This window comes from Gorilla gorilla, chromosome 2 (assembly GCF_029281585.2).
Source record: "Gorilla gorilla gorilla isolate KB3781 chromosome 2, NHGRI_mGorGor1-v2.1_pri, whole genome shotgun sequence".
Lineage (NCBI taxonomy): Eukaryota > Metazoa > Chordata > Mammalia > Primates > Hominidae > Gorilla > Gorilla gorilla.
In genome coordinates this window covers 182,264,903-182,278,996 of record NC_086017.1, presented here as the reverse complement: position 1 = coordinate 182,278,996, position 14,094 = coordinate 182,264,903, and the positions used below count along the sequence as shown (strand labels likewise).

General features: G+C 40.0%; 1 protein-coding gene across 18 annotated transcripts in view; it reads left to right on the top strand.

Annotated features, from left to right (window-relative positions):
- Positions 1-14,094, top strand: part of TNIK (TRAF2 and NCK interacting kinase) — a 398,334-nt gene that overhangs the window by 266,889 nt on the left and 117,351 nt on the right. For all 18 annotated transcript variants that reach the window (XM_019024032.3, XM_063704353.1, XM_055381466.2 and 15 more), the window contains 2 exons: positions 2,097-2,187; positions 4,047-4,177. In XM_019024032.3, the coding sequence (XP_018879577.1) occupies positions 2,097-2,187; positions 4,047-4,177 (222 nt within the window). The remainder of the gene's footprint in view (positions 1-2,096; positions 2,188-4,046; positions 4,178-14,094) is intronic.

The following is a 14,094-nucleotide window of genomic DNA, read 5'->3' as shown; positions in this document are numbered from 1 at the left end:
GTTCTTAAACAGAACACAAAACAAAATTTGAGGGGAAACAAGGAGGCCTGGCTGCTGATTTCCTTCACATCTGACGTTTATCTCTGTTTTGATGTGCCATTGTGCAAACATACTTTGAATTTCTGACTTAAAATTTTGCTCATTCAGATAGAGCATAATGGATTATTTAGTCATCCTGACCACTCAGTGGGTGCCAAGAACCTGTCAGGTCTCTAGGGCTGGTTCTGCCCGATATGCCTTTCTGCACTGCTGGGGAACCCTACAGAGGATCAGTCATTTGATCTAATCTTCATGGTTCTAAAAGCAGCAGAGATGTTTCATCACATGAGCATCTCTCAATACCTTTCACACATTTTCAATGTGTGGAAACAATGTCTTTCCTCCTTTTTCCAGTATATTCTCCGAAATGATACCAGCATTTCAGACATGACTCACTGGAAGAGACATTTGATCACCCAAAGGTCTCTGGCCACAAGAGGTTTTAGAGATGACCTCCATGCATTGTATGATCTCATTAAAAGAACTTTTGGCTCACTTCCATGCTCTGGTATCTGCTTTCAACCACTTCAGTAGTGAAAGAGGGAAAGGGATCTTCAGTCCCTCTCTTAACGATTTATGGGGTACATAAATATTGTGAAAACCACACATCTAAACCCCTGATGCCTACCCTGTGACAAACTGAACAGATAAGAAAGGCAATTTTTTAAGACCTAAACCAGTGCCTCAAACCCTTCTATAACATGGTTTATGTTTTCTGATATCTCTAAATGTATATATGGGTCTTTTTGGACCTCTGTACTCTCATGCTGAATTTCTTTGACAAGAGAATTCAGATATCTAGGTTTGTTTCTTTTCCTGTCAACCTCATTTTTCATACCATGATTTTGTTGTTGTGGAGAAGATGAAAAGCACAAAAAATTAAAAGTAATAAAGAACACTTGGGGACCCGATACATTGAATTATCAGGTGTTAGCATAAAATAATTTGCTTTAAGACTCCATTTTTAAATTATTTTAGATTGTAATTTATCTGAAAAATATATGACTACTTTAGAGTAAGTCTGTAGGTTAAAGAATTCACACCACAAAGAAGCCAAAAACAGAGTAATTCATGAAGAAACGGAACACAAACAGGTTTAGTTGTCACTGAATAATTCTCACATAATGAGCACAAAGTCACAAATAGCATAAACTAGCATAAACTAAAAATGACAGTGATGAATGCCAACAAAGGAAATAGAAACTGTATTCCTTTTTAAATGTAAGGCACAATGGGCAAAGCCAATGGGAAATTTCTTGGCTGGCCTGAGAAATATTTTACTTTGCTTAATTAAAATTGTATAACAAGGCCGGGTGCTGTGGCTCACACCTGGATTCCCAGCACTTTGGGAGGCCGAAGTGAATGGATCACCTGAGGTCAGGAGTTCGAGACCAGCCTGGCCAACATGGTGAAACCCCGTCTCTACTAAAATAAATTAGCCTGGCGTGGTGGTGGGCACCTGTAATCCCAGCTACTCGGGAGGCTGAGGCAGTCGCTTGAATCCAAGACACAGAGGTTGCAGTGAGCCCAGATCACGCCATTGCACTCCAGCCTGGGTGACAGAGTAAGGCTCTGTCTCAGTCAATCAATCATTCAATGAAATTGGATAACAGAATGTAAATTTTAACTTTTAAATTCAAACATCCTGCAGGGATTCAGTTAAATCAGGTTAGTTTTCTGTACAGAGACTGTGTAGATGGTTCTGTTTTAAACTGTTTAAACTTCGCTTTTCACAGTAGTATTAACTGAAACTCATGTTCATGTTGGAACCGTATAATTACTTGTGTGGTTCCCTGATACCTGATAATCAGATCCAATATGCAAGCATTTCATTAAACACAGCACCATGCATTGCAAGGACTGCCTGGGTATTTTAATTTATATTGATCAATTGCCTACAGTTAGAAGAGCACTATGAGCACATGAAAGATGTGATTATAATTCTGAAAAGTATGTCTGGGTGAGTGTAAAGTTTTTGGATCCTTAACAGTCAAAATAATTTATTGGCATCTTGGCTTATGTTCCTATTAACCCTTCTTAACTCTCGATCACTCCAGGGGCTGAGTCACCTGCACCAGCATAAAGTGATTCATCGAGATATTAAAGGGCAAAATGTCTTGCTGACTGAAAATGCAGAAGTTAAACTAGGTAAGAGCAGAATCCTGTGAGCCTTGGAATTGCAGGAAGTGATGAGATTATATTAACAGCTCTAAAAAAATTAATGTTAATTTGTCACCGTGGATTTGGAGAGCATTGCCCTAAAAATGGAAAGGAAAATGTTTCTTTGCCTATTTTAAAAAATATTTTCTCAAGGCATTCTGAGGAATGAATTATATATAATGTGGGAACAGAACCACTTGCTTAATCAATATATAGAAATAATCGAGATTTTTTTGTTTCAGCAGAGATTAGAAGTGACAAACTTTGAAATGGCCTCCTATATCTTACAGTTTGTTTATACTGTTGCTGCTGTAATAGAGCACTAGGACCCAATTTTTTTCCATTAAAATATACACAGGCATATTCAGAATAATCAATTCCTGCTATATTCCCATAGGTTTAAGTTATATTTACATTGATTTTGTTAGTACCTTGGGCTCCTGTGCAAAGTGGATACTTAATATTCTACTTTAGGTGCATACTGATTACCCCCACTTCCATCAGTGGGAGAATCCTTTTCTTTGGCGTATTAGAGCTCTTTCCGCAACAAATCTGGGACTATCCAAATAGAGAATTACCACATGCATTTGACTGCTTGATGTATATGAGTAAGAGCATGAATTGACAAATATCCAGTAGGATGTGTAACTTGTCATCTAGAAAAGGATCGCTGTCCATATGATTGTATATTTTCAAAGAGATTTAAACATCTTCTATGTTTATATCCCAAACATTTGCTCTTCCTTTTTGTTGAAATATATGACTTCCATTTTTTTTTCTTAGTTAACATTTGGGACCAAACTTTCTCACCTCATGAATATTCTCTTTTAAAAACAAAAGTATACATTAGGTAGGCTACGCAGTTTTATATGTATCAACTAGATAAGCTATCCTGAGAGCATTCTTGCATCACTAATTAACAGTTACTTGTTGAGTATATATTATATGCCAGGCCCTGTACAAGACAGTTTTCTATAGATTATCTCTCATAAACATCAGAGCAACTCTGTGTAGATATCCTCATCCTCATTTTACAGATTAGGAAACCGAAGCTCAGAGAGGTTGATCTACTAGCCCTAGGTCATACCACTAGTAGCAGCAGAAATGAGATACAAACTTAGGCAGTCTGACTCAGACTTTTGCTTTTAATCACTTGTCTTGTATCCCCAAAATACTACCCTTTATGACAACCAAGCTTACTTTTTTTTAACACCTATTTTTGGTCCCTGTGAAGCCTTGGTGTAATCAAATGTAACTCTTTGTGCCTTCCTCATGGGTACACTTCATCCATTTCTCATGCAGTTTAAAAACATATTCACAATATAGAAAAGGTAGAAGCAACCCAGGTGCCCATCAACAGGTGAACAGATAAACAAAATGTGGCCCATACATACAATGGAATATTATTCAACCTTGAGAAGGAAGGAAATTCTAACACATGCTGCAATGTGGATGAACCTTGATGATATTATGCTAACTGAAATAAGCCAGTCACAAAAAGACAAATACTGTATGATTCCACTTATACAAGGTAGTGAGAATAGTCAAATTTATAGAGATGGAAAGTAGAATAATTGCCAGGGGTTGGGGCAAGGGGGAATTGGGAGCTATTGTTTAATAGGTACAAAGTTTCAGCTGGGGAAGATGAGAAATTCTGGGGATGGACAGTGGTGAAGGTTGGACAACAGTGTGGATGTGCTTAGTGCCCCAGAAATGTACATTTGAAAATGGTCAAAATTGTACACTTTGTTACTTATGTTTTACCACAATAAAATAATTCACATTCATTTTATCGCTATCTAAAACCTAAGATCACAGACTTTATTTACTTGTCTTTTCTTAAATAGTGGACTTTGGAGTCAGTGCTCAGCTTGATCGAACAGTGGGCAGGAGGAATACTTTCATTGGAACTCCCTACTGGATGGCACCAGAAGTTATTGCCTGTGATGAAAACCCAGATGCCACATATGATTTCAAGGTATGGCTTCTTTGTTGTGTTTCAAAACTATGCCTACCATCTTATCCTGAGTCTTACAAAGTCTTACGTGCCTTTATATTTATGATTTATGTCACCCAAAGGGAGAACTGAAAAACATTATTTGAGTTTAAGACCTATAAGACATTCAAGTGAGGATCTTTTTAATGAATTCACCCATCTTATCTGATGGCCTGTTTGTAAAAAATAACAAATAAATAAAAAGTTTAAATCATTTTCTATATTTTTTTTAATTTACTCTTGCTTCTTATTATTGGAAAATAGATTGGATTTCCATTTTGGTTATGGTTTAGATTTTTGGAAGAGTATATATTCTGATAGCTCTTTACGTTAAACTAAGATGTGAATTTGTTGTCTTGGGTCATCTTTTTCTGATTGAGAATAAATCTGACTTACTCACTTCTACAATGCTCGAAGTATAATTATCTGGGGTTTCTTCTTCATGAGAGGGAATCAGATGGAATATTGGTGACTACTTTATGGTATTTCTGTCGTGTGGCCTGATGTTTCATAGAAATTTGATTTGTGACTTTTTACTTTATATTATAAACTAGAAATTTGCTAATACATTCAAAGTTGTGTTCAAATAGATTTCTCCAAGAAGCCCTTCTCTTTTCTATTCTGCTAGCCAATAACCAAACATAATTTTGCATTATTGCCCCTCAGGTTTATTGTCTGGACTTTCAGGTGACACGGCTTTCTAATGAATGGTGACTGAAAGTCAAGGCAATAAAATTAGGGGCAATGGGATCTAGGAACTGTGTGTGGGTTTCCAGGCTGTGCATTAGGTAGAGAGACACCCTGTGGTCTTTGTGTACATTACAGGACAACTTGGGCAAAACTTGATCTGCTTGGGCTGGTTTCAGAGGTGCATGGACTTTTCACCAAAACACTTTAATGATCCTCTGTAAATACTCTTATCTAACACACGAAGAAACTGAGGCCGAGGTCTGCAGGTGCTCACCGGGTTAGCAATCCTCTCAGAGTTAGCACTTGAATGCAGGTCTCCACACTTTCTCTTCAGAGCCCTTTCCAATATATTACCTTGCTCCTCTGTAACGTACTTCCATATAAATCTCCAATTTATCAATTGAACAGTATATTTGAAGAATATTTCACTTTTAAGGAATATTTTTAGTTCTCGACATGTGGGGTTATTATTGAAATCAGGTCTCAAAGATGCAAACATTGCAGCGTTTTTGAGACCCCGTATCTCAGTGTTGACAGAAAATTTGCCTCTTTTGGGAATTGCAAGCTTGAAGGTCTGAAAACCTAATAATCTCCCATAAATTTCCTCCTTCCTTCAAAGTTAGTCACTGTAATAACCTGACAACAATCTGTCTGAAAACAGCTGCCAAGTTAAAAATTAATCTCCTGCCAAAATAAGTGTCATTTTTTTAAACTGCTAATGATAAGCATATTTAAATAATTCTGTTTGCAAATCCCTTCAGAGAAGCCACTACAAAATATACATCCCAGGCCAGATATGGGTATCATGATTAGCTACAAGCAATTCTTCAAACCATAGTTATACCTAACAAGTGCTAACTAGTCTACATCTGGGCCACAGATATTCTAGATTACTATGTAACATAGCATGGGGAAACAGTGTTTGCAGCTTTTACAACCTCAGCTTAATCTTTTAAGTATTGTGACTGACTGCACTATATATGGGACTTTTGTTATGTAAATAAAGTGGGTGCCCACCACTGACTTGTTTTCAGTAGGGTATCTAGAAGAGGCTTTCCTCCTGGCCAAGCCAAAGCTTGGAATTAAACTGATATTTTGGTCCTCTTTCCTCAGATTATGGCTAAGGAGTATAGTTTAAGATCACTGTAAATGGTGTGAGACCAGTGCATAACTCTAGGTATGGGCAAATCCTGGCGTATGAGTAGCCACAGAGGTCGTCATGCTGCACAGTGATTTCAGAGGTACTGGAAGGCTCACCTGGCTATAAAAGTATCCTGAGACATTAAAAAGATTGAAGATGAATGTCTGTGTGTTTTTTTTAAAAAAATAAAGAATCCTGATAGAATAGGTTCAATGGTGTCAGTCATTTAGACCTTAGTGCAAATTAGCTTAACAGGATTGTCAGGAATGTAGGTTGTGCAAGAGGAGGAAAAAGTCATGGCGGGGATATGAGCTTCACTGGTTATATGCCATTGGTAAAAAGAGGAGGATGACAAAAGAATGAATAAGGAAGATTTTTCTACAGAGGATTTTATAATATTGAATTATTTTAGGTTTTAAAAAAAATTCATAGTGGTCTTCAAAGACATCTTAGACAAATCAAATAGTAGATAATAAATAACAAAACCAAGCCATACCCTGTTGGGGTATAGTGGAAGGTTTGGGGATTCTTTGCAGATTTATTTAATCCACTTATACAGTTTTACTGTGGGCCAGAGAAGATGCTGATCTTTAAATAACCTTACTACTTCTTTCTTGGCACCATCTATCATCCCCTTTTCTGTTCAGTATCCTTAGGAGTGTAACCTGTCACCAGGGGACAACTTGACAATATGCTGACTTTCAAAATCATTTATTCATTCACTCAGTGCATATTTATAGACTATCCATTGTGTATAAGGAGTTAGTCAAGCTGTATCTGTACATGCAGTTTCTGATAGAAGGTTCATTTGAGACCCCATCAAAGCCCGAGGATTTCACTGTGTGTTTGGTGGTCCACTTGGCCCAGTGGTGTATCCCAGCCCCAGAAGCTTGATGTCAACACTTTGGGCCCTCATGTGCTATAGCCACTTTCAGCTGAGAGTGTGTATTTAGAATAAAGGATGACTTGGCCACCGGACTTTATTAGATTTCTTACCACAAAAGTCCTTTCTGTAAAATAAAAACAAGAAGAAAAAGAAAAAGAGTATAGCTTAGTTTTGTTATTTGATTTACTGTTTATCAATTATTTTTTGATGTGTCTAAGATGTCTTTAAAGACCACTATAACTTTTTACAAAACCTAAAGTAACTCAACTTATAAAGTCTTCTGTAGCTTTTTATTTCAGAGTCTGGTTTTGTGTGATATCTACCGGGCACAGTAAGTAACTCACTGAAAATAGACCCTCTCCTAAGGAGGAGTGCCAGAATCTCATTTGCCGGGTGTGCTGGCTTTCCCCTGGAGGCCCTTCCTTTCTTGTTTTCAGAAATTCTGTCAAAACACTTCAAGTGAAAGGAAAGGTTTCATTTCCCTGATAAGTATGTGGGGCAATAATGAAAGCTTTCCCGTTTAATAATAAGCATTCAAAAGATTTGAAATTAATAAAACTGTTCAAAATGCCTAGGCTGTTTAAATTGTTATTTTTTTAACCTACTTTGAATTTCATTTTGGTTGGATGGGATCTGCTAAGCATTTTATAGTCCTGTGTATTTATTACTTTAACAGAACCACCCACTAAGAAATTTCTGTGGCTGAATGCCACAGTATAGTACACATAATGTAGTCTTATTCACCCCTCCCACCCCATAGACACACACACACACACACACACACACACACGGGAAATCTATAAAGAACCTGGAAAAACTTAATAGTATTTACTTTTGTATAGGGCATGTGGATGGAAAACTTACAATTTTTATTTTCAATATCTTTCTGTCCTGTTATGTTTTTTGCCATAAACAGGCCTTGCTCTTATATGAAGCCAATGAAGTAAGAGATGCACAGTGAAATGGCTTACCCCCTCATCCCACTCCCCACCAGATTCCTGTCCTCAGGCCTGATCTGTGCCAATGTTGTTTATTATTTGCCTAAACTCTGTTTATGAGACTTTCATATGGGTACTGCAGATTATTTGCAGACATGGGTGTCTCCTCCAGCGTTTGGGTGAATATTGTGCTCTGGTTGTAGAGAAAAAGTACTCTTTTCCCCTGTGTCACAGATAATTGGCATTATTCAGGCAGGGTGGAAATACTTCTTCTAAGTAAGAGGTTCAGTTGGAAATGAAGTGAGCAACCTAACTAGTGGTAGAGTTCCCGCCATGCAGGGTGTCACCTGAGAGGACAATATTCAGATTGCAGAATGATGCATTTACACTCTCAAACAAGTCGTGGCCTCTGTCTACTGAGATTCAAACAAAGGTCCTTCCCTATTCGATCAGAAGGAAGATGACCCAGATAGCACGTTAGTGTCACCAACAGGAAACTGAAACTCCTATTCAACATATTTCTGTGGCTCTCTGTTCACACCCACCTATAAAGGATTCCTTAGTGAAACGCAGCCAGTACCTCCTCCATGCAACATACTGATACCCAGGGGAAGAGAGTGAGCTATTCTAATATTTTCCCTTTGGTCACATAACAAGTGAAAATGGACAAAAAACTAAAGATTTCTGTCCTCAGTTTGTTTTATGTGTGAAATGGGATTAGTAATAACTATCTCCACTTCAGTGACCCTAACTCACCACCTAAGTTCTGTGTCTAGATAACATAATATATAAATATATAACATAATTAATAAGAGTCAGTCCTTTGAAGTCAGACAGGACCAGTTTAGACTTTGCCTCCTATTTGCAAATTACCTCAGGGGAGTTATTTAACTTTTTGTAAACCTGCATAAAATGGGAATAATAAATTGTTTATTCGGAGGTTATAATAGAATAAAGTGAGAATATATATAAAGGGATTAATACAGTGTCCACCACTTGGTAAGTACTCAATATATAGTACTTAGTATATATATTATAGATAGTTTTGTGTTTATGTTATCATATGGAAGTATTGCTATTTGGGGCCTTTTTTTTTTTTTTTAAGACGGAGTCTACCTCTTGTCACCTAGACTGGAGTGCAGTGGCACGATCTCGGCTCACTGCAACCTCTGCCTCCTGGGTTCAAGCGATTCTCCTGCCTCAGCCTCCTGAGTAGCTGGGATTACAGGCGCCCGCCACCACGCCCAGTGAATTTTTGTGTTTTTAGTAGAGACGGGGTTTCACTGTGTTGGCCAGGCTGGTCTCGAACTCCTGACCTCGTGATCCGCCCACCTTGGCCTCCCAAAGTGCTGGGATTACAAGCGTGAGCCACTGCACCCGGTGGGGGCCATTTTTTACCCCTAAAAGGCAACAGTTTCACACGGTTCAACCTCATATTTGTGTTACACACCTCTGTCTGCTTATGTTGAGCCAGAATCTGCTTCTCTAGAACTTTTACCACTCAATTAAGATGTTGTCCCTAGGGACCATACACACAATGCATCAATTTCTTTTTCCCACCTGGAACATTTCAAAAGAATAAACTAGTCACAAATAAGTTACCCAACAAAAGACGATTTTCTGCTCTGTGATAACAGTATGCTGGCTGTGCCCATTATTAAGCTATTGTCTGTCAACTCTGGACTGCCATGCTGCCCTCTGCTTTGTGATAATGGAGCTAGGAGTCAGCTGTCCTCCCTTCTGTTTGTCCATCTGACTTCTTATCAGGCTTTGCCAGCAGGGAGCAATAGAGAACGGGAGATCAAGTCTGGAGGAGGAAGGAGGACACACGTTTTCCTGTTTGCTTCCTGTAAGCTTCTTGTTTATGCCTGCACGGTCCCTGTGACCTCTTTGACCACCACTGAGTACCAGAGCTCCCTGTCGTCTTACCTGACTCTGGTTTGCTGGTTGAACTGCCAGTTGATGATATCTGGTCCTAAGGGTCTATCTGTACCCACATTCGTTGAATACCCAATGCAGCATGTACCGCATTGTATATTAGGCACTTTTTGCATATACTTCCTTATTGAATTCTCTTACCAGTCCTGCAAGACATGTGTCCTTTTCATGTTGCAGTTCTTTTCATGGGCTCAGAGTTGTTAGTTGTGTCACAGTTGGGTCTGGCTGCAGACCATAGGCACCTTCTACCTCATGGTGCACATTGGGGTTCTTGTCTTGTGCCACACAGCCTCTCATTCTTCTGTGGCTGGTTCAGACATCCAAACGTGTTGCTTTTCTTCACTGTGTTGAGCAGCCCAGCCCCAGAAGGAATGCTTTCTTGTTCTGTTCAAGTTGCTTGTGTATCAGCTGTTCCCCACTCCCACCCTTTCCAGCAGCCAAAAGTTCCGTCTTGCCTCTGCCTTCCCAAAGGCACTAGAATTTGTCTCTCTTCTGTTTGTAAGGCACATAGCGCTAGGCTATTAATCATGCCGCAGGCTAGGCTGCACAACACCTCTGGAATAATGAATTATCCAGCTCCTGCCAAAATGAGTCACACCATGGCCATGAACGAAACTTATCTCTTTCTGACTCTTTCCTCATCTTGTTCTTCCCTCTTCCCTTGCTTGTCTCCTGTGATCTGTCTTGCCAGTGGTAATTGGAGCATTTTCTCCTTTACTTAAGTTCTGAAGTGTCTTTGGGACTCGCTAATGTATCCAACGGCTAAACAAGGCCTGTCAAGGACATTTATGGCTTTCTAGCATGGGCAGTTGAGTGTAGCTTACAAGCAACTTTGGATATATGTGACCAGGAATATAAATGTTCCTTTTGGAAAACAAGAGAACCCCAGCAAAAAAAAAAAAAAAAAAAATCCTAACAATGATATCAAATGAAGGCTTAAGGAAGCAGCAGAATTGACTAGGTCATGTGACTTAGCAGAGTATGCACAGGTATTTGTGGTGATATGACCTTTGGTTTGAAAGGGGTGTTCTGGTGGCTTAGGGAAAGGCTGCCCAAGAGGGATTCTGAAGTGATGTGTACTAAATAAAGTACATATTTTTTCCCTAAACCTTCTTGCTTCCTGTGGAATAAATCCAGGATTACCTAACAAATGAGACCTCTCCATTTCCTTACTGTCAAAGTATGTTTCTTCAAATTACTGCTGTATATGTATTATCACTTAGGAATGCTTTTGTCTGTACTTACGTTTCTTATGTCACCAGAAACCTAGAGGCAGGCAGTTCAGGGTCCATGTGATGGTTCACTGATATCTTCAGAAACCGAAGCTCCTAGCTTTCTGTGCTGGCATCATTAGTCTGTTGGCAATAACTCATGGTTGCAAGATGGATGCTGTAGCTCCAGATATCATATTTTTATTCAAGGCACTAAGAAGTGGGAAAAAGTTAGCAAGACACCAGCTATATTTGTCCCTTATTTCAGGAAAAGCAGAAGCTCCCAGAAGATGTTTGCTTATGTCTCATTGGAGAAAACTATGTCACATCCCTAACTGCCATCCTTAGCTGTCGGGGAGTCAGGATAGGCAAGTGTGGCTTTGCTATACTCTGAAATGGAAGCAGCAACAAAAATGAGGGTTGAAAATGACCATTGGGTTAGCCAATAAACAATTTCTGCCACAACTAAATGAAGGGAAATCATAGAAGACTAAGTTGGGCAGGCAAAGGCAGTGTCACCTGACAGTGGAGAAGAAGGAAATCAATATTCTTGAGCCCTACTCTGTGCCAGATTTTGTGCTAGCAGCATACCTGATCAATACATGCATGCCACGGTTATTTCCATTGTGCAATTGAGAAAGCTAAGCTCTGAGCAACAGTCTGCATGTAGCTAAATTGGAAACCTCTATTTGAATTCGGATCTGCCTGTCTTAAAAGCCTATTCTCAGCTGGGTGTAGTGGCTCATGCCCGTAATCCCAACACTTTGAGAACCCGAGGTGGGAGGATTGCTTGAGCCCAGGAGTTCAAGACCAGCCTGGGCCACATAGTGAAATCTCATCTCAATCAATCAATCAATCAATACCTGTTTCTTTCTTTCTACCATTCCATGTTTCCATTGGGAAATTGAGGCCAGTTTTATAGCATGAAACTGGAGTACCTCACTGAATCTCAGGACCTTTATTGAATTGCCAGCACCTTCAGTCACCTATGGACAAAGTAGGAATCTGAAGTAATTATTTTATGGATTCAAAATGCATTTTGATAACAAAAATGATAAAGGGAAAAATGGTGAATACTCAAGTCCTTAGATTGTGATGCTAGTTAAAAGAGAACTGGCCTAGGAAGCAGAAGACCCAGCTCAGTTTAAAACCAGCTGCTAAGTTGCTCTTTGATCTTGGGTAAGTCATGTTCCCTCATTTGTGAAATGAAAGGTTTGGCTAGGTGATCTGCAAAGAGTCTATCAGCCCTAGAACACTTAGGTTTTGCTACATTCTCTCATGTATCTTTCATTTGTTCATTCATTCAATAAATAATATTTATTAAGGGCCTACTGTGTGCCAGGAGCAGTTCTAGGTACTTTGGTTACATCAGACAACAGAACAAAGATCCTTGCTCTGTGGCTCTTATGTTCTTATGTATGTGTGTTAGAGGTAAAGGGCACAAGCAGTCAACACAAAACATGGTAAATTAGTGATGAATAAACATGTCATATGTTAGAGGTGATTAGTTCTGTCGGGGACAAATATGGGGAAGGGGCATGAGCAGTGCTGGGGGGAGGTCCCAGTGGTCCTCGTTGAGAACACAGGGGTTGAGCAGGCTTTGGGGAGGTGAGGGAGTCAGCTAACACATCACTGCTGAGGTGCCGCAGGAAGAGGGAACAGCTTGAGTCAAGATCCAAAGGCTGGGCCTTCTGAGCATTTTCCTTCTTCCTGACCTGAGGCCTGGCCTTGAGTTCTTCTTACCCCAGAACCATCATTTTCTTTCACATGTATTGGTTTTCAACCCAGCTCAAAGCTTTCTGGACTTGAAAGCCACTTAAATTGGATCCTTCTGTTGCAGTTAGGGCCATAGAGCCTGGCTGCCACCTTCTTACTTGTGTCTTATTTCACACTATAGAAACTCTCGGTTCCTAGGGATTTGGGTAAAATGGTGGTAGAACTACCAAGGCCTGGAGATACTAGAGTCTTATCGAAATAGCACAGGGACCTTAAGAGCCAACCCACCATTTCCAGACTATTATTGCTGTGTTTCCTGTTTAAAGCCTCCTGAACAGCAAATGACTCAGTGTTTCTCTCGTGTTCCCAAATGATTATCTTTGTTTATCAACCATAAAACCCCAGGTACAGGCAGGGCACGGTGGCTCATGCCTGTAATCCCAGCACTTTGGGAGGCTGAGGCGGGTGGATCACGAGGTCAGGAGATCGAGACCATCCTGACTAACACTGTGAAACCCGTCTCTACTAAAAACACAAAAAATTAGCCGGGCATGGTGGCAGGCACCTGTAGTCCCAGCTACTCGGGAGGCTGAGGCAGGAGAATGGCGTGAACCCAGGAGGCGGAGCTTGCAGTGAGCCAAGATTGCACCACTGCACTCCAGCCTGGGCGACAGAGCGAGACTCTGTCTCAAAGAAAAAAAAAAAAAAAAAAACCCAGGTACAATAGAACTGCGTTTTTGTCTTTACCAGTTATTGCTCCTGAGCCAACTTGTAATAGATGGGTTGAGCCATCCCCATCAGCTCCGGAAATAACCTCACTAAGCGAGGCCAAGAGCCTCTGGGAGACTCAGTCACTTGCTAGGCCAGAGAAACGCGGGGTGCAGATATCGTTGAATGAAAATCTTTGTGTACATCTTGAAACTTAACAAAGAGAAGGGACAAGAGTTGACTTTGTGAGTTGTGTTGTATGCAGAGAGTTCCTTGGAGCCTTAGAATGATGGTGTTGTGAAGGTGCATTGCTATTCCCAGTTGAACTGAGAACTGGTAACATTGAAAGAATCCCCCTTGCTCCTACTGTGAGGTTACACATGTGCCCCAGCCACCTGCTCTCAGGTAGACTGCACTTTAGGCAAGAGGCTAGACCCCCTAGAAAACCCCGTCCACATTGTGCAGGCCTCTGCCCAATTACTGAACAGCCCTGAGTGTCATTTCACAGGATATTGAGAAACTTAGTTCTAGGGAGTGACTCAGCATGAAGGTTATGAATTTTATGAAGCTCTCTTCCAGTTACATCTCTTTTTCATGTGGCCTTGACATTTGTTTGATGGCAATAGCAAGGAAACTTACCTTTGATCACTCTAATCTGAGAGAATTTTGAA